Source organism: Oratosquilla oratoria, chromosome 12, assembly GCF_046742065.1.
Source record: "Oratosquilla oratoria isolate Oo_2021 chromosome 12, ASM4674206v1, whole genome shotgun sequence".
Classification (NCBI taxonomy): Eukaryota; Metazoa; Arthropoda; class Malacostraca; order Stomatopoda; family Squillidae; genus Oratosquilla; species Oratosquilla oratoria.
In genome coordinates, this window is record NC_134788.1 from 61,240,768 (window position 1) to 61,263,596 (window position 22,829).

Here is a 22,829-nt window from a genome sequence, read left to right on the forward strand (position 1 = left end):
CTATTGCTTAAAAGATAAGTTTACTTGACACTATATGAAAATAATACAATATACTAAATATTAATAAAACAATCGGAAATTACTTCAATCCAACACAAATAATACATGACAATAGAAAATCAATAGTATAATTGAGGCTAGCTATGCAGTATAAAGTATAAAAGTCTCAAGTATAAAATAATACAGTCAGCACCAGTTTACATGATATTATATGAAAATACTACAATATACTAAATATTATGAATAGCAGATCTTTATAGACAAATACAAAGTCAGCACTAAGTTATGAAATAGTACATTTGAAAGTTATCACTACTTTAAGTAAATCTAAATCGAATTAAAAGCGGATGCAGTGGGCACAGCCTTTAAGAAACGCTTCAATGTCTTTCTGGCCTGCTTCGAAGTCTTTGCAGAGAGTGGGAAGCCTTTTCTGAAGGTCTTTTGTATGTCTCCCCTGCCCTGGTCTTTTCATAGAGCCTCGATCGCGATCCACACGGAAGGATGGTCGGTCGGTCGTGGCCGATCATCTGTGTGAAGGCTTGATTCCACGCCCGCCACACAATGCTTGTTCGTACGATGCCCGCCCGCCAGACAAGGTTACTTGGTGTACGTTCCAAAGTTCGGGTGGAAAAAGGGGTGGCGTTGGGCGCATACGAAGCGGCGGTCGGTAGCACATCACCTGGGCGGCGTTCGGCAGGCATCTGGATACGACGATATCCTCCACACACGTAGGTCGCATCGAAATAATCTACCAGACAACTGAGTTGCTCCGGAATAACAGTTCCTAAAAATTCCATCCCCTCCGAAACTCTGTCACATGGCAGAAAAGCCAAGGCATCTAACATAGAACAAAATAATCTACTTTCTTCGTCTGTCTTGCACAGTGTCACAAGGCCTAATTCCTGTATCTTCCTCCAGGTGTTCTGCGTTAAGTGGAAAAAACAACAACCGTGGCACTGAACGTGATCCCCGAATACAGTCCGGATAGCATTCACAGTCGCGAGTTCGAAATCGGTTGTGATTGTCGTAGGATCAAGGTTGAATCCTAGTGTGGCACACTGTTCAACAATGGCTTGGGACACTTCTTCATAAATGCTCTGAGTTTTGCCAGAAAGAATGGCGTAGACACATGTTATCTTCGACTCGCCTAAAGGGCAACGAATTAAATTGAGTTGATGAACGAGTTTCGCAGCAGTCCGGAATGTGCCATCCATAAACCATTGAGTGGAACGAGCAGGATAACGCAATCCCTCTTCAGTTGTAAAGACAATAACCCGTCTACTGCTATCAGCACCACTATCATAGAACATGAACTCCTGACCATCAAACATAGTCCATGAATCGTCCATTTTTAAATCTTGCAGACAAGCGGGATCTTTCGGAGGAGCGTGGCGCTTATGGTTGCGAATCGTGCGATTCACAGACTCTGAGTTTCCAATCTCAGCATGCGCTGCGACAGGAAGATTAACAACAGTATCGGCAATAATCTGACTTGGCTTTCCTCTGGTGGCAGAAGCGTGCTCATTCAGTTGAACTCTGGCCTTCGTGGCATCTACTTTAGCAGTATTAGAATTATGACTATGTTTTTGTACCTTTGATTTCAATAGATATATCCAAGTCCATGTACAGTGTTGCACTGCATTTCATAGCTTTTCTCCTTGAACACTCCCATCGTATAGACGTTTTGTTCACACTCTTCTTCGTGTACATATAACCATCGTAACAAAGTTTCTGTCCACCTTTGTTGTTTTTGATAATTTCCATGTTGAAATGTATATATCCACACAGATGAGTACACACTATTGATATGAATGATACTGTAATGAATGTGGGACTTACCTGTATATACCCACATCATTAGGGAAGTCTACTTCACACCTTTAATGCAATTAAACACCTTAACCTCACGGAATGTGAAACCAACTCACCGGGCCCTTTGAACTAGGTTTTATTTAAAACAAGTATTACTGTTTTTAATAATAAGTATTATTATCTATAAATTGGGGGCTTTTTTCCGGTGGGGCTTCTTTCCGTCCAGGGATCTTCCTATGTGGGGCTTTTTCCGCTGGGTCTTTTTTTCCGGGATTCGTGGATCATCATGTGACATTTGAGGTGACCCTTTTGTGAAAAAAGTGGAATCGCATAGGTCACACCGAAATAGCTTCTCTCATGTGTGAGTCACCATGTGACGTTTGAGACCACCCTTTTGTGAGAAAGCAGAATCACACAAGTTACACTGGAAAGGCTTCTCTCCTGTGTGGGTCATCATGTGATATTTGAGACTACCCTTTTGTGAGAAAACAGAATCACACAAGTTACACTGGAATGGCTTCTCTCCTTTGTGGGTCATCATGTGATGTTTGAGATTACTCTTTTGTGAGAAAGCAGAATCACACAAGTCACACTGGAAAGGTTTCTCTCCTGTGTGGGTCATCATGTGATCTTTGAGATGACCCTTTTGTGAGAAAGCAGAATCACACAAGTCACACTGGAAAGGCTTCTCTCCTGTGTGGGTCATCATGTGATCTTTGAGACTACCCTTACGTGAGAAAGCAGAATCACACAAGTTACACTGGAATGGCTTCTCTCCTGTGTGGGTCACCATGTGATCTTTGAGACCACCCTTTTGTGAGAAAGCAGAATCACACAATTCACACTGGAAAGGCTTCTCTCCTGTGTGGGTCATCATGTGAAGTTTGAGATTACCCTTACGTGAGAAAGCAGAATCACACAAGTCACACTGGAAAGGCTTCTCTCCTGTGTGGGTCATCATGTGATATTTGAGATGACCCTTACGTGAGAAAGCAGAATCACACAAGTCACACTGGAAAGGCTTCTCTCCTGTGTGGGTCATCATGTGATATTTGAGACTACCCTTTTGTGAGAAAGCAGAATCACACAAGTCACACTGGAAAGGCTTCTCTCCTGTGTGGGTCACCATGTGATATTTGAGATTAACCTTTTGTGAGAAAGCAGAATCACACAAGTCACACTGGAAAGGCTTCTCTCCTGTGTGGGTCATCATGTGATGTTTCAGATCACCCTTTTGCGAGAAAGCAGAATCACACAAGTCACACTGGAAATACCTCTCTCCTGTGTGGGTCATCATGTGATCTTTGAGACCACCCTTTTGCGAGAAGGCAGAATCACACAAGTCACACTGGAAAGACCTCTCTACTATGTCATCATGTGATATATGTGGTAATATTTTGGTGAGAAAACTGCATAAAATAGGTCGCACTAGAAATGTTTCTCCCCATGAGATAGCTGAGGTATTGATGCTACATCGGGTTTTCTTTGTTGCATGACAAATACATGGAATCTATGGATAACTTTCCCACAGAAATGTTGATGGTTACCTTTCTGGAAAAAATGTAATCATAAGATTGACATTAACTTTATGAGATTTGTAATAGTAGGATTGTGGGTATTTTGTACCCAAACCATTTCATACATCCCATCCCCTATTATAAGAATATTTTACTGAAAAGCACACAGTAGAATCGATTATTAAAATCACTCATGAAAATGGGATGTGTTTACATAACATCCACACCAATTACATTGTCCTAGCCCTCGAATAGGTGCCCACCTACCCGGGCACACAACTCGCCAACAACCGCCACCACCACTGTTAACATTAGTCATTGTTTGCTTAGTGTAAACAAACACACAGTTGCCACTGTCCAATCCGTGTAGCAGTTGCAACTGCTGACAATATTACAAACCAACAGACCCTTTCCTCCCATAAAGGGGATGGCAGAGCCTTTCGCCTAGTTGTGGGTTGAAATTCCATACTTATCTCCTATTCCTACATAGGGGGGGGGGTGTTAGGTTAGACTCCACCCTGCCCCTCAATCAACCAGTACTAAAACAAACTTTTGAGATTATCTTATCGAGTAACGGATTCACCGTTGCAACGGTCACTACAAATGAGTTGCAATTAAATTTGTGAAAAATCTAAGTCCATTGTTTATTCTACTCATAAATCAGAATGACAACACAATTTTCTCCAGATTCAATTACGGTGTTCACTAAGTTGTTTATACCTATAGTAATTGTATGTCTGGCATTAGAGACTGTAAACACTGAACACGTTTAATACGTCGCCTTCTTTCTATCTACAAATTTGGCAGCGGCGATCAGAACCAATGAAGAACTAGGCCAATTAAAGCAACCTTTAACGTAGAGGCACACTACTTGCTTTGCTGTCAAAATCTTGCGTACGTCACGTAGGGAGTGTTTTGCAGATGACTTTTTGGGCTAACAGCAAACAAAAATGAAGACAAAGCATCCCGCCAAGCTTTTACCTATGTTAACAAAGTGGGATGTTTAATGCCCACGCTTCGGTCCTAGGACCGTCTTCAGGGGCGTAATGAGATACAGTGGACAAAAAGCTTAATATATTGGCCGTGGTTGGAACTGGGAGAGGTATTCCGTGATACCGAAGCTGTCCGGGTCCCCTCCTCCTCCAGTCGTTACGGGAACCGGATAACTGGTCACAACCTTACATACCCAATTATACATAATGGATCATATACATTTTTATTTACAAAGAATAAATACAATAGAATAAAATGCAACTTATACAACAAGTGAAAAAAGTGGACTACACACTCGCACGAAAAAGGAATTAAATTAAATCATGTTCATACACACTGTGACCTTTGTTCACCCTGTACTCTCTCACTTTATGTTGAGTCTGTCATTGTGTTCTAGTGCCCAGGTATATTGGATCTAAGTCTATGCACCTATTTACGCTAACTTCTTTTGTCGTCCACGCTTCTACAAATATTCTCCTTTTCTTTGAGCTGTCTCTGTGTACCACTCTGGCTCCTTCCCAGTCAATGTTGTGCTGTAGCTCGTTCATGTGTTTATATATAAAGTGCTGAGGCTGCATCTTTCCGTTTAATTGCCTGTTTATACTCTTTAATTCTAGTGGCGAGTTTCTTCTGTCTTTCTCCTATGTAATCTGCATCACAATCCAAACAGCCAATGCGGTACACTACACCCGACTACTGAGTGGGTGCTTCCATGTCCTTGACCCTGGTGAGGTTGTGATGCAGAGTGTTGCGTGGTTTATGTGCTACCTGTATGTTCTTGTCCCGGAGTATCCTGGCCGTCACCTCTGATGCACCTTTAATGTACAGAATTGTGACCCTGTGTCCTGTGTGAGGGGATGGTGTCTCGGTACGTTGCGGCGTCCTCGTCCATTTCCATACGGTCTGACTCGGATAACCGTTGGTTCGGAAAACATCACGTCGGTGCCTTCTTTAGCACACCTTCTCAAACTCAGACACTAACCTCCTTAACTCCTCAAAATTTCTTCATTTTCTTTAACCTTCTCTAATCCCCGGCCCATTGCCATTGCACTTTCCTCTCGCACCACCCCATCCATTTACACATTGAACAGCCACGGCGACACAACACATCCCTGGCGAAGTCCCACCCATACATCAAACCACTCGCTCTCTCCATTTCAAATTCAAAGGATTTCAAAGGAGAAGCATGCCGACAGGAGACCTTTTGGTCCATAACTTGGTCGGATGCGAAAAAACTATAATGATGATAGATAAATTAATACAAAAAAAAAAAATAATGACGAATAAGAATAAATAGATAAATAGGTAAAGTTAAATGATAAACAATCAGGTAAATAGTAAATAATAATAATAAATGGACAGATAATAATAAACAAATTGAGAAATAATAACAGTGTGAAAATTTTGTCACTTTTAATGTTGTCGATTCCCTTTAAAAAACTTAGACATGTATCAAGTCACCTGAGTCTAGTTTTTTTTTTTTTTTTTTGGGGGGGGGGGATAGATTCATATGTTTTAATTGATTTTCATATCTTTTATTTTTGATATTTGGAATCAGTCTTGTGGCTCGCTTTTGTACTTTTTCCAATCTGTTGGTGACCATAAGGGAACGGCATATTCCAACTGTGGTTGAAGTCATAAGACCACGCAATCAGTCCTAGAAACTTATTTGCTTTCTCAGAGGCTGAAATACATTGTTTAGATGTTTTGCGATCATTACTGATAATCAACCCGAGATCCTTTTCACTATCCACTTTTGTTAACGAATTTCTAAATAACTTGTAATTGTACTTACTGTTATTTCTACCTATGTGCATAACGTTAGCCAATTTACAGACCATTAGTTTAAGTGATCGTTTGCCATTCCATGCAGTTTTGTATCATCAGCAAATTTGGAGACAATAGATTTCAGTCCGTGGTCTATATCACTAATATATACTATGAAGAGAAGTGGCCAAAGAACGGAACCCTGAGGAACTTCACTTTGTAAGAACATCTTTGCCTCTGTGAGTTTGGTGGATTCCATCAAAAACATATAAGTCATGATGCCTAGAAATGAGAAACCAAGTATCAAGAAAGTGGTATCCCAGTTGCGTGAACAACTGCGATATCCTCTCATTGATTAAGGCCTTATGGCTTTAGCACTGGTTGTACTACTCTTGGAAAAAAAAATCTTGACTGCTATAAACAGCTTTCCTCCTATCCCATATATCTGTAAAACCTCCCACAATGCCTTTCCATCTACCCTGTTAAAACCCTTCTCCAAATACTCGAAGGCCCAAAAACTTCTTAACCCTCTGCTAAATCTTTCTCACATATCTGCCTTACCACAAAAATTGACTTTGCACATCATGTAAATGCTCTCTCAATGAGCAGACGCTGAGTCATCGACTTGAGCCCAAGTTGCTGGTTCCTTCTGAGTTTTGATTCCTAATAACCAAAGAATAATTTTACCAAAGATGCTCCCCAAGTAAATTGAATTTGTACTTAATCGCACATTTCTTTATTAGTTAACTTTATCTATCCACTATTTATATTACTATCATTTGTATTTATTTGTTTACTTATAGTTATATCTTTTTGCATCCGACCTAGTTATGGACCAAAAGGTCTCCTATTGGCATGCTCCTCCTTTGTAAATAGAATTGGTTACCCTCATAAACATGTAATGTATGCACATCATACCCACACCATTTACAGTGTCCAAGCCCTGTATCTATTGGAAAAGGATCTGTTTTCCTCATCCAAATAAATAATTTCTTACTATAGTTAGACTAATTCAAAATGAGAAAGTTCAATCTTAACTTCTTATTGATATTTAGATGTAATTTATTGAAAAGGCGAAGAATTTTCGAGAGACTGGTTTTAACTCGGCCGAGTGTGTACTTACTCTCTTTCGCCTTATTGAATTTATCCAACTGTTGTTTTAAATTGTGATGTAATCCTCTTTTGTTTTTAAAGAGAGGTTTCTCTTTACAGTTGGAAGTAAATGTTCCTCCAAAATTGATTTACAGTAAACTTATACTATTTACTTTTAGTTTACACAAATTCTCAGCGTCTTAATTTTCACAGAATCAAAGAAATTTTTAAACAAAGCCAGCAACTAGCAGTAAGCAATATCTATATATAACTCGATCATTGTTTACTTTTTCACCACCCAGAGTTTTCGGTATTTATTTCAAATATTTAAATTTTTCAATACACTACAAATTATCAGTAGCAATTGATCATTAAAATTATTAATTATTCAGATTTTATCCAATAATTTAAATATACATAATTTATTACTTTAATGATATTAAACCTCCAGAGTTCAATACAACGTCACCTTTTACGTAATTTCTAATATACTCCAAACAAGAGATTGCATTTGTAACAAATGCAATGCAATGCAACCTTGTGTCCAAATCAATATAAATACAAATATAATAAATCAATAAGATTTTAATGCCTCTAATCAAACTTTGATAAAACATTTTATTCTCACCCTTAGATTAAGGGTGCAGTATCTAAACCACCACCTAAACACATGTATCCTCACCCCTGAACCAGGGTGTAGCACTTTACCCAACACCTTATACCCAATTTATAAATAATCAAGTTTATTTTTCATAAGTTCACGCTGCTTTAACGCAGCCTTTCTTTTTGGTTTGAGATCTCTATTATTTGCAGATGGAGCTTGAGGATTTCTTTGATTTGAGTCGTTTCCAGTATCTACCTCTGAAGGTTGTGATGGGTTTTGACTTCCATGAGTGATATCTAATTCCATGGGATACAAATTCTTTATTGTATGGAAGGCAATTTCTCCATTATTTTGTTTCACTTTAACAATCCTAACCTTATTGTCATGCCCAATAATTATCTCTAATATTATTCCCATTAACCAAAAGGGTCTGGGTTTATTTGGATGTTTAATCAAAACTACATCTCCTTTCTTTATCTTGTCAGACCATTCTTTCTGGTAAAGATTTTTTGCATGATCCCTTACACTCAGAAGATATTCTTCATACCACAACCTTCTAAATCCCTCAAACATCTCATTCTGCTTGCAAAGTGCATTTTCAAGATTTCCCTGATTTTCATCATTAACCCAAATATCAGTTTCATCTTTGAACATCAATGAACCAATGTTGTTAAGTTTGAGGAATGAATTTGGAGTTATAAATTCAAATTCTTCTGAACTGGCTCTATAAGTGAGAGGTCTAGAATTAATGGCATTTTTTTATGTTTGAAAGGGCAGTGAGAAACTCAAAATATGTTGATTTAGATCTTCCAATTGCCTTATACTGACAATTTTTTACTGTTCTGGTAAGACATTCCTATGCTGCCCCAACCCATGCTGAATATACTGGGATTCTTACATGTTTGATTTTGTTTTTTGAGAGTTCATCCAAAAATTCATTCGACTCGAGAGTTTTCTCTGATATGTCTCCCCCTTTCACAAATGATCAGGCATTATCACTGTACAAGTAAGTTGGAATAGTATACTGATTACAAAATCTTTGAAAGGCCAGAATGAAATTCTTAGTTGACATGTCAGGCAACAACTCAAAATGGACAGCCCTGATATTAAGACAAGTGAAAACCAATATAAAATATTTACTCAGAGCATTAGTATTATGTTTTCTCAAAAATACATGACCTGTATAATCAACTCCCACATGATTGAAAGGTCAGATCAGATTCATGTGCTGCTTAGGCATACTGGTTACTCTAGGGTAATCATAGGCAAGTGCATTATACTTCTGGCAAATTTTGTAGTCCTTAATTGAAGCTTTAACAGAAGATCTACCCTTTGGGATCCAGAATCCTTGGGACCTTAGGAAATTGAAGGTAGTACTGACTCCCATGTGTTGTACCTGAGCATGACATAATCTGGTAAAAAGTACAGTGAAATGGTGATCTTTTCCCAAAAGTACAGGATTGTGCACATTATAATCAAATTAAGTGATTTGGAAATCCTTCCTCATGATCTCAGGATGCCCTTTTCATCAAGAAACAAGTTTAAATTCAGTACTAAGGAAGGCACTTCTGAATCTTTAAAGTTACTTGACTTGAGTGTATCCACTTCTTTAAGGAAGCTAATTTCTTTAGCAAAACCGACTGACTGATTTATCATGATCCAATAATCCAATGCCTTCTCATGAGAGTTTTCACCACTCTTCATACAAATCCACTTGAGGAGATACTCAGTGATTTTCATAACTTTATTATAGTTTGAAAACTTATTAATGTCAAAAATAGGTTTGATTTCAACTTCCTTTCCTTGCATGGTATTGTGAGTATTGATATTTTGATTTATCAGAATTAAAACCCACACTCAACAATGGGTATTTAGGCCAGGTATTTAATTCATATTTCATCCAATCTGGTCCCTTGAGCCAAAATTCAAAATTATTGATGAATTTGTTGTAGGTTAATCCTCTAGTTAAGAGATAAGCAGGATTATTTTCAGTTTTGACATAATTAAAACTAATGGGAATGTTATAATCCCTTTCAAGCTGTTGTAGTTTATCATCCATCTCACCTATTCTATTTTTGACAAACTTAGATTTTAGTTTAGTCTGTCTGGTTATTAACCAGTTGAGCACAACTTGTGGATCAACAGCAATATTAATATAGTTGAATCTTATATTGGAATAGGCATTCAAAATAGTGGAGATGCACTTTAAAGCAAGAATCACTCCAAGTAGCTCCAAGACTGGGATACTATGTTCTTTTTCCTTGTTAGCAGGAGCCACTTTTGCTTTAGCAAATAAGAGGGAACTACTTTCCTTACTGGTACCATAAGCAACAAACCCAAAGCAATTTTGTGAGCTGTCACTAAAAATATTAAGTCCATACTCTTCATTCTCATTTAATGCCTGCCTAATAAAGGAGACCTGATTAGCTTTCTCAAAGTCTGGTTTGATATTATCCCACTCATTTATTATGTCCTCAGGCAATTTTTCATCCCATCCTAATTTGTGTAGCCACACCTTCCTCATCAATAACTTTCCTTTGATACTAATGGGTAAGACTAACCCCAGTGGATCGAATAAACTTGAAGTCTCGGATAACAATTGTCTTTTAGTACTGACAGAGTGAAATTCAACAGGCACAAGCTGCATCTCATCTATATTAGGATTAAATCTGTAACCTAGAATTTTCTCTGTCTCATTTGAGTGTTCAACCAATTTGCCATCCCTTTCTATCAGTTGTCTCAGTTCAAGTGAATTTGAATTCCAAGATCTTGAAATAAAACCACCAAGAGCCATTCTTTCATAGCAAAGCCGATAAAGGTCAGTCATTTCCTTAAAATTATTACCTGTGAATATTAAATTATCAACATAGGATTGACTGGAAAGAATGTTAGTGCATTTGTCAAGAGGAAATTTACTGGCATGTTTCTTCATTACATAATGTAGAATGAAGGGTGATGATGTAAATCCAAATACTAGAGTTCTATATCTATAAGCAGTCAATTTATCCCTTTCCCAAAGGAAACAAAAACGGTTCTTGTCAAACTCTTGGCTGAGCCTAATTGACATGAAGGCCTGCTTGATGTCACTCAGCAAGATTATATCATTAGTTCTAAAGCAAAATAACAGTTTAAGCAAGGACTCCATTAGATCAACTCCAGTATATGCAGCCTCATTCAAAGAAGGTAGATTCTTATCAGTTTTTAGTGAACAATTGAAAACTGGTCTAATCTTAGTTGAGACCTGCTCTTCCATCTTAATGACTGGCCTATGTGGAATCCAAGTGTGATTATTCACCTTTTCAACAGAAAAGTCTATTTCAATCTGCTCTATGATTCCATCCTGAAGCTACTTATCAAAGACCTCTTCATACTTTTCATAAAGATTTGACTTTTTAAGAGTTTTTGAGACTCTCCCTAAAACTTTTCTGGCAACCTGAAAATTAGAAGGGACCAGTTCTATTTTTTCCGAATGCCAAGGGAGCTAACCTGGTAATGGCCATCTTTAAACTGAATAGCTTCATTAAATCTAGCAATTTGTTCTTGATCCTCTGAACTATAAATTTCATTCTTACTAATTCCAATAGATTCCAAGCTAAAGAGATATTCTATCCCATTTTCAATATCTAAATCACTTAGAATTTTTTCTAGAGGATTAAAATAAGATTTAATTGGATTAAGTATCAGATTAACTAAGGTGTCATGAACTTTAGAAGACTTCTGACATTGATAGTTTTGAACTTCATTACTTGCCGTTTTCTTTACTAATTTGAGAAGCCTGTTTCCTAGTCAAGAAATGATTGACATTACCAATAGGAATTACTTTATTTCCAATTACCATGCAGCTCCCTTGCAAGCACGGGGCAAATGAACATTCTGGAAGGAATTGAAGCAAGTCTACACCTATCAATGCATCCACCTCTATTAATTCATTATCCTGATTTAATCCAAAGGCTTCATCAGCCAATTCAAAACCTTGATCTTTTATATTTTTTAGGGCTTCATTCATACCCGGTACAACAAAACTTATGCTGAGTGAAGGGTCATTAAGAAATGGCATTTGAATTATCTTATTCATTTTAACACCTATTAAGGTTTGCTTAAAGCTCTTAACTTCAGCTCCAATGAATGTTTTTATATTGAAGTCTATCATATTCAATGAGTCTAAATCCGTACACAGCTCTTTTGCAACTCTTGCTGACATGTAGGATTGCTGACTCCCTGTATCGATTAGACATCTGATCTTCTTACTCTGTTTACCACAAATAAATTCCAAAGTTACAGTAGGGGAAATGTAATCATTTTCAGATTTTTGTTGAGATGTTAAACAAAGATGATTACTACTAGTATTAGGCCCTTTAAATTCAGGACAAAGGGGTGCTATATGGCCATGAGAATTACAGTGTTTACAACCATATTTTAATTTATTTTGCTTGCCAAAGCATTCATCTTCATGACCAGATCCAGCACAACATGCACAGAGACCTAACTCCTGTACTCTCTCTGTCTTATCCTTAAGAGTTGAATATTTTTCACACTGTCCCAAAGAGTGACCTGATGCGCTGCACAATTTACAAATAAGGTTTTTAGAGGGAACAACCTTATTTTGACTGGTCTTCAAATTTTGAAGAGAACTTTTATTTTCTTTGGGTGCATTTTTTTTATTATTTTTCTTTGGCCTTATTGATTTTATCAGATTTAGGCAAAGTAGTTTTACAGGTCTTAATTAGAGTCTTAATAATGTCATTATATGACTCAAAGATTTCAGTCAAGGTAGGATAGTTGGTATTATATTTAGGAACCAGTTCCCTTTTGAATGCTGAAGGCAACTTATCAAAGAGAATATGACTCAATAGTAAATTTCCAGGAGAATCTTTCACTGTGAAATCATAACCATTATTACACTTTAATTCAAAAATGTATGCTCTTATTTCAGTGATGAATGACTTTAATGTAAAAAACTCCTTGTCATATCACTGTTGTGCTTAGAATCCTTCTGAATGTTTCATCCACTATAAAGGGTACATCCAGAAATTCATCCTTCAATAATTTTAGTGCAGTATCATAATTTTCATTTATGATAGACAAATGGCTAATGATTTTCAAAGCATAACCCCTAAGATAACTATGTAAATAACTAAGCTTCACTGCCTGGGACATACTCTCCTTATTACATATGACATTATTAAACTGATTGAGGAAAGAAGAAAAGGCAAATTTATACTTTTCTGTTCCATCAAAAACGCCGCATGATAAGGGAGGCGGTTTAGTGTCAAAATGGTCTAGCCTATTGAGTGTTTCAACAAAATCTATCAGCATCTGTAGAGCTTGCAGAGTGATTATTGGATTTATTCCCTGCCATTTTAAAATCCTGAAATTCTGATAGACTTCATCTATTTCCATATGATAGCCTACTTGCTTATCTACTTCACTAGTAAATGTGTCAAATTTCTAAACATCTACTTCATTTTCCTTTAAAAGATCTAAAATTTGTTCATCTTTAACTTTAATTTCACTTATAACTTGGTCAATAACATCTAATTGTTTACTACAGAAACGAATGTTTAATGTCTTTTTATTGAGTGAATCCTTTAATTGATTAAGAATCAGAGTAACTTTTCTTTTAAGTATAATCCTTTCTCATTTCAATTTAGCCATTGCAGTCTCAAATCCAGCTTCATCAAGATTATCATTATCCTCATTATCACTAGTCATGATTAGACTGTATTTATACAAAGTACAAAAAAATATTCAGGTTGTACTAGCCTATGAATAAATTAAAACAATTCAATTTCACTAAAAATAGGCCATAATTCAAATGAACAAACTTCAACCTGGACACAAGGTTTCAACTAGGAACAAATAGGCCCTAGTATATACTAGGTGAACTTCACCAACTCATTTAATTGAACTCCTGAAGCTATTATATAAAACAACTTAATTTACTCACGAATATGTTAAGCCTTTTAATAATAATCGGCTAAGTAAATCAACAATTACTTTTTTACTATAAACAAATAGGCCCACTTTCAGGCTCGAATACTGAATCAATTCACGGAGGCAAACTATTAGCTGTGGCGAATTAGATAGATTATGCCGAGTCTTGATGTTAATAAACCTCTTTTTAAATCACATAGCAAAATACTGCTTAACATGCCTAACCTTGAGGAGGTGCCCATTTATGTATCCATGCTACTCGCCAACAACCACCACTTGACTGCTGTTAATGTTGGTCACTGATTACTTAGTTGGTCATATCAATACACATTCATATGAACTTCATATAGTGGACTCTGCCAACATATGGTAAACTGGCATTTGCTACTACCCTTTTCTATTCTTTCACTACAATGTAAACAAACACATAGTTGCCAGATCAACTCCGACATGAGCCACTGTCCAATCTGTGTACCAGCTATAACTGCTGGCAATATTACAAACCAATACCGAATGCCTGGACTCACTTGAGGAAACATATTAAATAAAAACATAGTCAAAAGTACATTCTATACAGAACTGTCGGAGACACTAGAGTTCATGGAGGAGTCATCCAACTCAAATCATCTAACACAAAAGTTCTCACGACTCATTCAGATCATCAGGTGGAAATTATTGCCCTCCATCAAATGCCCGTATATGAATTAATCATAAACTATCATCCGTCACAGAAAATGATCTTGTAAATTTCAAGATAACAACAAATTCAACAGAACAAGAGAAGACATCACAACTCGGCAAGGATATATTGACAGCCTTTTTATTGAAATTGAACCAATAAAGAAATTCCATCACTAGAGGAACTACTTAATTTAGGGTTCAACTGCCTTAATATGTCTAAGCTAAAAAAAAAAAAAAAGTTCCAAAAAATGAACAGAATGTGATGTTCTGATTGATGACGCAAAGAAATTAAGTAAAACAGGTGAAGTGTATAAATTTACAATAACAATTGGAAAGACTTCTGTACTAGGGCTCCTCTCTCTAGGTAAAGTATTTAATAGACCTAATCAAATATTCATCAATACAGGATCTGCAGTAAATGTTATAATCAGTAAAGTGCTTAAAAAGGATGAAACCGGAAGTAAACTCTTGGAACCAATCCATTACTCATTGCTAGGAGTAACAGGGAGTCAGTTAGAGGCATTAGGTAAGACTGACTTGGATGTTATTTTGTATAAAAATGAGCACTTGCACATTCTGGGGATAGTTGTAGAAGAATCTGTCTTCCTAGGAGATTTAGTGATAGGATTTGAAACAATGAGAAAAGAGGGCATGGTCATATGTCTAGCTGAGTTAGGGATCTTAGCAAAATCACAGTTAATCCTATTTTTAAATCAACTAGATTTAGAGCCAGTATTTGAGATAAGAGAACCTATTGAGATTGATGGGGAAAGATAGCAATGCTAGATTGGATAGTAGCGGGTCAGAGTGGTCTATTCAAGAACAGAGAACACATGAGGAAGAAGACACACATAGTGGACACAGCTCAAATGTTCAAGAAATCCCAGAAATTAATCAGAATTCATCAACTCCAAATGAAGTTTTGCTAATTGTGGAAGGTGGCACAATAAAGTCGACATTATTGCACTCCAGAGCAATTAACAGACTACAAGTGCAGTTCAAAGGCATCACTGTAGTCTTCAAAATTTTAACCATCCCAGAATCAATTAGGATAAAAGGTTTGAAATTGGACTTTGGGATTTATAAGACACACAAGAACAAGGCAGAAATATTAGTGATTAGTACTCTGAATAAAGACATGGTCTAAAGACAAGGTTCACAAATAGGATCTTTTCAAGTCTATCAAAAATCCATTAAGATTTTAAACAAGAGTCCTGAAGAGGTGGAATCACCGCTTCCAATTCAAGAAGAAACAGATTTGGAGGAGATATATAAGAGTCAACTAGGGCCTACTTGTCCTGAATTAGAATCATGGTTAATCCCATTGCTAGTGAAGCACAATAAAGCAATTGCTTTGCCTGGGGCCACCTTGGACAAAACAGCTGTTTTAAAACATCAGATCAAATTAAAACGAGTTTTCAACCTGTTTATATACCTGCCTACAGATTACCACATTCCAAGCTAGATTGTAGATAACTTGATCACTGAAATGTTATCAAAGGATGTCACAGAACCCAGTCAAAGTGAATAGAACTTCCCATTGATTCTGATGCCAAATTCAGATGGTACCATGTGTCCAGTTATTGATTATAGGGAATTGAATAAACAGACAATACCTGATTGACTACCATTATTGGTGATAGCAGATATATTTTGTAGCTTGGGAACTGAGAATCAGTATTTTAGCACTACTGATTTCAAATTAGCTTTCTGGCAGATAAAGATGCACAAAGATTCTTAAGATTATACAGCATTTTCTACAACAACAAGGCATTATGCATTCAAGCAAATGCCATTTTAGATATTAAATTAGGTATTCTCAAGACTAGTTGAAACAGGGTTGAAAGTGAAACTTTGCAAGTGTCATTTATTTGGAACATAAGATAAATAGACATGGACTTACTACAGAGAACTCAAAGGTAGAGACAGTGAAAAAATCAGTTGAATCAGGCTTAAAGGGAAATTGGAAAAATTAAAGTTTTTACAAGATAGTGTCATTTATTTGAGATATATGTTAAAAGGCATGGACTCAGTACAGTGAACTCTAAGGTAGAGGCAGTACAGAACTATCCAGTACCAAACAACGTAGAGAAAGAAGTTTCATTAAAGACATTGACAAAACTGATTCCAAATATAAAGAAGTAAATCATACGAAAATCGACTAAAACATATGAATCTGTTTTCCCTAAAAAAGCGTAGACTCAGAGGTGACTTGATAAAGTGACAAAATTCTTACAGTGCATGAATCTGACAAGAAATAATGGTCTCAAACTGTCAGGAAATAGATTTAATTTGGAAGTGGGTAGAAACAACTTCACCAACCTTGTAGTTAATAAATGGAATAAACTTCCTGCAGAGGCAGTGCAATGTAGTTCAGTTCGAAGCTGTGATGATTATAATTCATTTTATATTATTTGATTATTTGTTTGTTATTATTTGTCTATCTATTATTCGCTTGATTTCCATTTATTATTATTTACTATTTACTTATTTTATTTATTATCATTTATATTATCATAATTTATATTATATTCTTTTTTATCATTTATGTATATTTTTTCTGCATCCGGCCTAGTTATGGACCAAAAGGTCTCCTGTCGGCATGCTCCACCTTTGTAATCCTTTGACAGGGTATTATAGGAAGTTTAATAAGGAATATGCAGACACATCTAATCTATTAAATTCTTTGTGAAGGAGAGATTCCAAGTTCATTTGGGGACCTGAACAACAACAAACTTTTGACAAGTTGAAAGTTAAATTTACTAGTTTTCCAGTTCTCATTTTTCCTAATTATGATAAAGAGCTCATTCTTTGCAAAATTGCAACAGATAGCTTTCACATTGAGATTTTGTAACAATTCACTACAATAAGGGAAACATTAGCAGTGATATATTCACAAAAGAGTTTTAGAGATAAGATACTGGGATATCCGAGCAGAGTGTGGACTGATCATACAGCTATTCAGAATTTATTCAAACATAAGAATCTTAGAGGCAGATTAGCCAATTGGTTTACTACACTTCCATGTTATGAGGTTAAGTTTGAATACATTCCAGGTAGGGAGAACATTGCAGCAGATGCACTACATAGGAATATTAGCCAACCAATGACAGGGTTGATCAATATTATTTGCAGTATTAAGGAACTAGTACCATTAGATGAACTGATAATAAGGGTACAAAGAAAAAGACTTGGAAAACTGTAGCCCAGAACTTGATGAACCTTTGAGGTATTCCTCCAAAATAATCAAAGGGGTATAAGATAGAAGAATTTCGTTTAAGCAATGAGAGGGAGTGAAGGATAGAGTAGAACTAGGAGTGGAGGAGGAATGGGGATGATTCAAGGAGGGAGCAACAAGGTATGCAAGTTGGTGTGTGGAACAAGGAGGATGGGATGAAATAGAAGGAAGAGCAAGTGGTGGGATGAAGAAGCAAAGAAAGTTGCAGAGGAAGCAAGCATTCATAGACTGTTTACAAAACAGGATGAGAGAATCATATGAGAGGTACAAAGAAAAGAGAAAAGAAGCAAAGCATAAGATAAAGGAAGCAAAGAGGGAGATGTGAAATGGGGTAAGAGTATAACAGAAAGTTTTGAAAGTAATAAAAAGGTGTTTTGGAAAGAAATAAAGCAGAGAAGAAAAGGTAAAAGGTAAAGATGGAGAGATGATAATGGAAGAAACGGTGGTAAGAGGAAGATGGGCAGAGTATTTCAGGAAGTTGCTAAATGTGAAGGAGGATAAGGAAGGAAAGGTAAATGCAGTGGGAAGCTCTAAGAAAATGACAGTGATGGTGGACTGGCTGGTGAGGTTGTTTATTGTTTGTTTAAAAGAAGGTAGTGTCGGGGAACTGGTGGAGTACCTGTATAGTTCCACTTTACAAGGGAAAAAGGAACAAGTGTGAATGTTCAGTGTAGTTGGGAAGGGTTATGAGAAGGGTTTTGTTTGAGAGGAGTAGGAGAGGAACAGAGGGAGTAATTGGTGAGGATCGGTGTGTGTTTAGGACATGTAGGGGTTGCGTGGATCAGATTTTTGTGGTAAGGCAGATATGTGAGAAAACTTTAGGAATAGGTAAGGATGTTTTTTGGGATACTTATAGATTTGGAAAAGGCTTATAACAGGGTAGACAGGAAGGCATTGTGGAAGGTATTGCAGATACATGGGATAGGAGGGAAGCTGTTGAGAGCAGTCAAGAGTTTTTACAAGAGTAGTAGAGCCTGTGTTGGAATCAGAAATGGTTTGAGGTAAAGGTGGGACTTTGCCAGGGGTGTTTTATGTTGCCTTGGCTGTTCAATTTATACATGGATGGGGTGGTGTGAGAGGTAAATGCAAAGGTAATTGGCCAGGGATTGGAGATGGTTAAAGAAAATGGAAAAATGTAGGAGATAAGCCAGTTGTTGTTTGCTGACAACACTGCGCTTGTGGCAGGATCAGAGGAATTAAGTGAGTTAGTAATGGAGTTTGGGAAGGTGTGCAAAAGAAGGGAGTTGAAGATAAATGTGGGTAAAAGTAAGGTGATGAGATGTACAAGGGAAGAATGTGGTGGCAAATTGGAAGTATTAAGGGCGAGAGATAGTTTTAGATACTTGGGTGCAAATGTGGCGGGTAAGGGATGAGTGGAGGTGGAGGTAGAATGCAGATTGAGAAGAGCAAGTAAATGCCTTGGTGGATTAAAGTGTAATGAGAAACAGACATTTGGGAATGGATGCTAAAAGGAGATTGTATGAAGGACATTGGGAAAGAGAGGAAGAGAGATGACAGAAGATAGGGATGAACGGAGAATGGTCCTGTATGGATGATGCTGTGATGCATGGAAAGGAGTGGGTGGAGGATGGGGGGCTGAGGGAGTATGTGTGTATGATATTATGCAGCCCAAAGGGATTTCTCCCCGTCTTCTCCTTTTCTGCATGAGGGGGGGGGGGTCACCAATAAAAATGAAGCAGCGTTCCTGTGTCTTGCTGACCAAGGGCAGTGGGCGAGATGCAGGAATGACCCGTCATCCATGAGGAGCTAAGATAAGAGGGAGGAAGGGATGAATGAAAGTGGAGTACAGTATGTGGGGATGGAATGGGTGGGAGTGGACTTCATACCTTTGTTTTTTGGCTACTTCCCTTGTCTTGGGAAATAGCCATTGGTATGTATTTAATGTTCATGTTAAAGCCATACAAGAATTAAATGGATGTATAGCATGATAACAAGAATAAATCAAGTTCTTATAGCCCTTAGAATTGTGTGATTACAAATGAAGCCTCAAATCAGAGTATGACCTAAGTAATGTGGAGTCATCACAAAGTATGAAAAATGGAACAACTGTCATTCCTTTATTTTTTCATCTTTTTACCATCATTTCTTATTCTGGTTGGAAATAATCACTCCTCTGTATGGACCCTAATGAATTCCCTAGAAAGGAAGACAATAAAGTGGCCAATAATTGCACAGGATCCAACTGGCCAGCCTCCACAGAAACATCAGAGTTGGGAGTAAAACAACTTTCAAAACTGGAATTCTTAGCAAGTACCAGTTTCAACATTCAATGGAACCCAATCAGCCTGTAGCATCAAGAATCTTAATGTCATCAACTCTATTTTAACATTATATGCACAGTTTTCTTTTTTGTATGGGAAAAATAAAATAGATATGTGCAAAATATGTCATTGTTTGTGTTTTATACATGGATTACCTATATCTTGTGGCATTCTGCCTGGATACCAGTTGGAAGATGTGGTATACCAGGAAGGGATCAGAGTGGAACGAATTGATTAGAAATGTGTGTGGAGCAAGAGATGGTGGTTGGAAAGGAGCCCCTCCAAAATGTTAGGTTAGGTATTTATCAACCCCCAAGCATTTATTGACCCTTTGCATACTCACATTGACTGCCATGGGTCAATATCAACCACTCTGGAGGCCTCTGGTCTTGCCAGTGCCTGACAAGCATGTATTACATGACTGCTGTCAATAGTTTTCCTCTAATGGCATTTAAACTTGAGTTCCTGGTGTCTAGGGAATCCATAAACTTCATCCCGTGACAGAAACATGGACCTTGTTATGAATAGAAGGATCTCCTGGCCCATTTTTTTGCTTTGACACTGCATAAAAAACATATTGTATTATCCAAAGTTATATTGCATTCAGGGATCTAAATCCTGACATTAGCAAAACACCCAACAGGCAATTTTTTTCCCAACAATTTTCCTGTTGATTTCACCAAATCGGGTGTTCTATTTCAATTGGAAATCACTAGTTTGTACTATACCCCCACCCCCATCTGAGGACTGCATTGGGAAATAAGTATTGTGATTTAGAGAAACATGCAAAGGCAGTGATTAGTGCGAGAAATGACAACATTGTTCAAATAAACGATACATCAAGCACAGTATTCTCTTATTCTGACCATATCTAACCTACTCAGTCTCTCTCCCTCATGGAAAATAGATTTTTCAATAGTATTTGTTTAATTTGTTTCTTGTATTCGATACGAGATAATTTTATACAAGATCATTTTCATTCTCTTCCATACATATATATTTTTTACAATAAATGTATAGTAATGATTCTACATAATAATAATTTTAAGTATTCACATATGTTTGCCAGTCTGCAACCCTTTCCTATATCATCTGCTAGCCCATGTTTAAATACAATGAATTCATTTTAACGTCGGCAACACTTTTTAAAACACCAAGATTTGTTAGGTTACAAAATTTAACGTCCCTGCAGACAGCCCTCTCTACAATTTTTGAAACGCTGGGTTTCTTTCAACAGAACAATACCTAATTTGATCTCATTACTAACCTACAGCATTCTTTCTAAAGTACCCAACACCTACACAGCTACAACCATAATGGCCTGCAACTTCCAGGCATCAATCTAAACATGTAGGCTTTGTCTGGCAAACGCCTACAATAATCTTTTCTTTACCTGTGGCTTCCTTCATTGCTTATCATTTTTGTGACACTCTTCAGCGTCTCACAAATGTCTAAACTATTTCAAATATTCTTGCAGTACAAAGGCACTTTTAGTTTTTTTTTCTACATGGTTTATCCCTACTTAGCGAATATATTTGTCACAACAGAGCTAAGAATGCTTAAATCATAAGCTCTATCAAGGGGTAAGCTAACTGATCTGTTTTTGTTTCGTAATCCAGAAATCTACCTCCTTACGATCTGACCTTTCACAAGCTGTGGTTTACTAACAGTCGTTATGTGCAGGAAGTAGTGGTGAGATGATAGCGGTACTGGTGTTTTGTTTTTGTTTTTTCATCCGGGATTGGGCATGTGTAAAATAAAAGTCTTGCTCACAGGCATAATAAGCCGATTAAGAACATCGGTTATGTTTTGAAGATATGTGGGGTTTGATTGCTAATATAGGATTTGTTAGATATTGTTCCTAGCATATATCAATATATTCAAAACTGCTGATTGAAGAACTGTTACGTAGAGATGTTTATGCACCTTTACTTACACTGGAAAAACAAAGATGGCAACGTGATATCATATAATATCAAAATGGGTCAAGATTATCATTTAGCAGGGCAGGACTCATAGTAAATAATGGAACGAAATTGTACAAATCTGACTAGGTTTAAGAAGGAAATAGACAAGACCTGATTTACAACAGTGATCAACAAATGGAATAGACTTTATAACCATCATGTAATGAGCGCTGAAATCTTTGGTGACAATTTACCGAATCACCCAACCATAGAACTTGATATCTGGCTCATGTGTGACAAATGTTGTGATATGAACGACGGTGTACTTAATTTCCTGCGCAATTGAGTAGTTTTTAAGATATTAATTGTTAAAGTAATGCACTTAGGCCTACCTCTCCTCCAGAACAATCTGGGGGGAAATGTGGGAGATCGGGGTTTTTGGGTGGGGAGAATTTACACATGGAGTAATGACTGTTGCAGAAGACGTCTAAAAAATAACGCACAATATCAAATAACAAACACACAGATTCTACCTTCTATGTAGGGATTACGGCGCTGAACTCAGAATCAGCCATATTTGTTATTGTTAATAACCTACGCTTTCAACGAATAGCTACATTAGCAACGAATAGCTACTTTTACCCAGCTAACTTCTTCCAGTTCCTCATGTCTTTCTCCTAAACACTGGGTTCTTGGGATGGGCGATTATTACATCCAGTAACGGTCGTTACCCCAATAACTAGTAATTGGTACAAGATTTTAACATACATAAGCGCGAGCGTATGTTTTGCCCACGCGTTCCCACATAGTGGACCTTTTAATTTTGTTTCTACAATTCCCATTATGTCCGGTTCTTTTTTCTTCAGATAATCATTCACTTCGTTCAAGCCTGTTATTAATCCATCTATATTTGTGTAAGACACTCTTAATTTTCTGCTACTTCCATTGTATTTACTGTTTCCCTTTTGTTTTTCTTTGTTATGATCCATTTCCTCACTTTCA

At 37.0% G+C, this 22,829-nt stretch overlaps 1 protein-coding gene across 1 annotated transcript; it reads right to left on the minus strand.

Annotated features, from left to right (window-relative positions):
* Nucleotides 1-1,640: 1,640 nt before the first annotated feature.
* On the minus strand, nt 1,641-22,436 carry LOC143031885 (uncharacterized). Its single transcript, XM_076196247.1, has 2 exons — nt 22,361-22,436; nt 1,641-3,363 (listed from the first exon to the last, which is right to left on the minus strand). The coding sequence occupies exon 2, from the start codon at nt 3,107-3,109 to the stop codon at nt 2,168-2,170; it is 942 nt and encodes a 313-aa protein (XP_076052362.1). The 5' UTR covers nt 3,110-3,363; nt 22,361-22,436; the 3' UTR covers nt 1,641-2,167.
* Between the last annotated feature and the right edge of the window lie 393 nt (nt 22,437-22,829).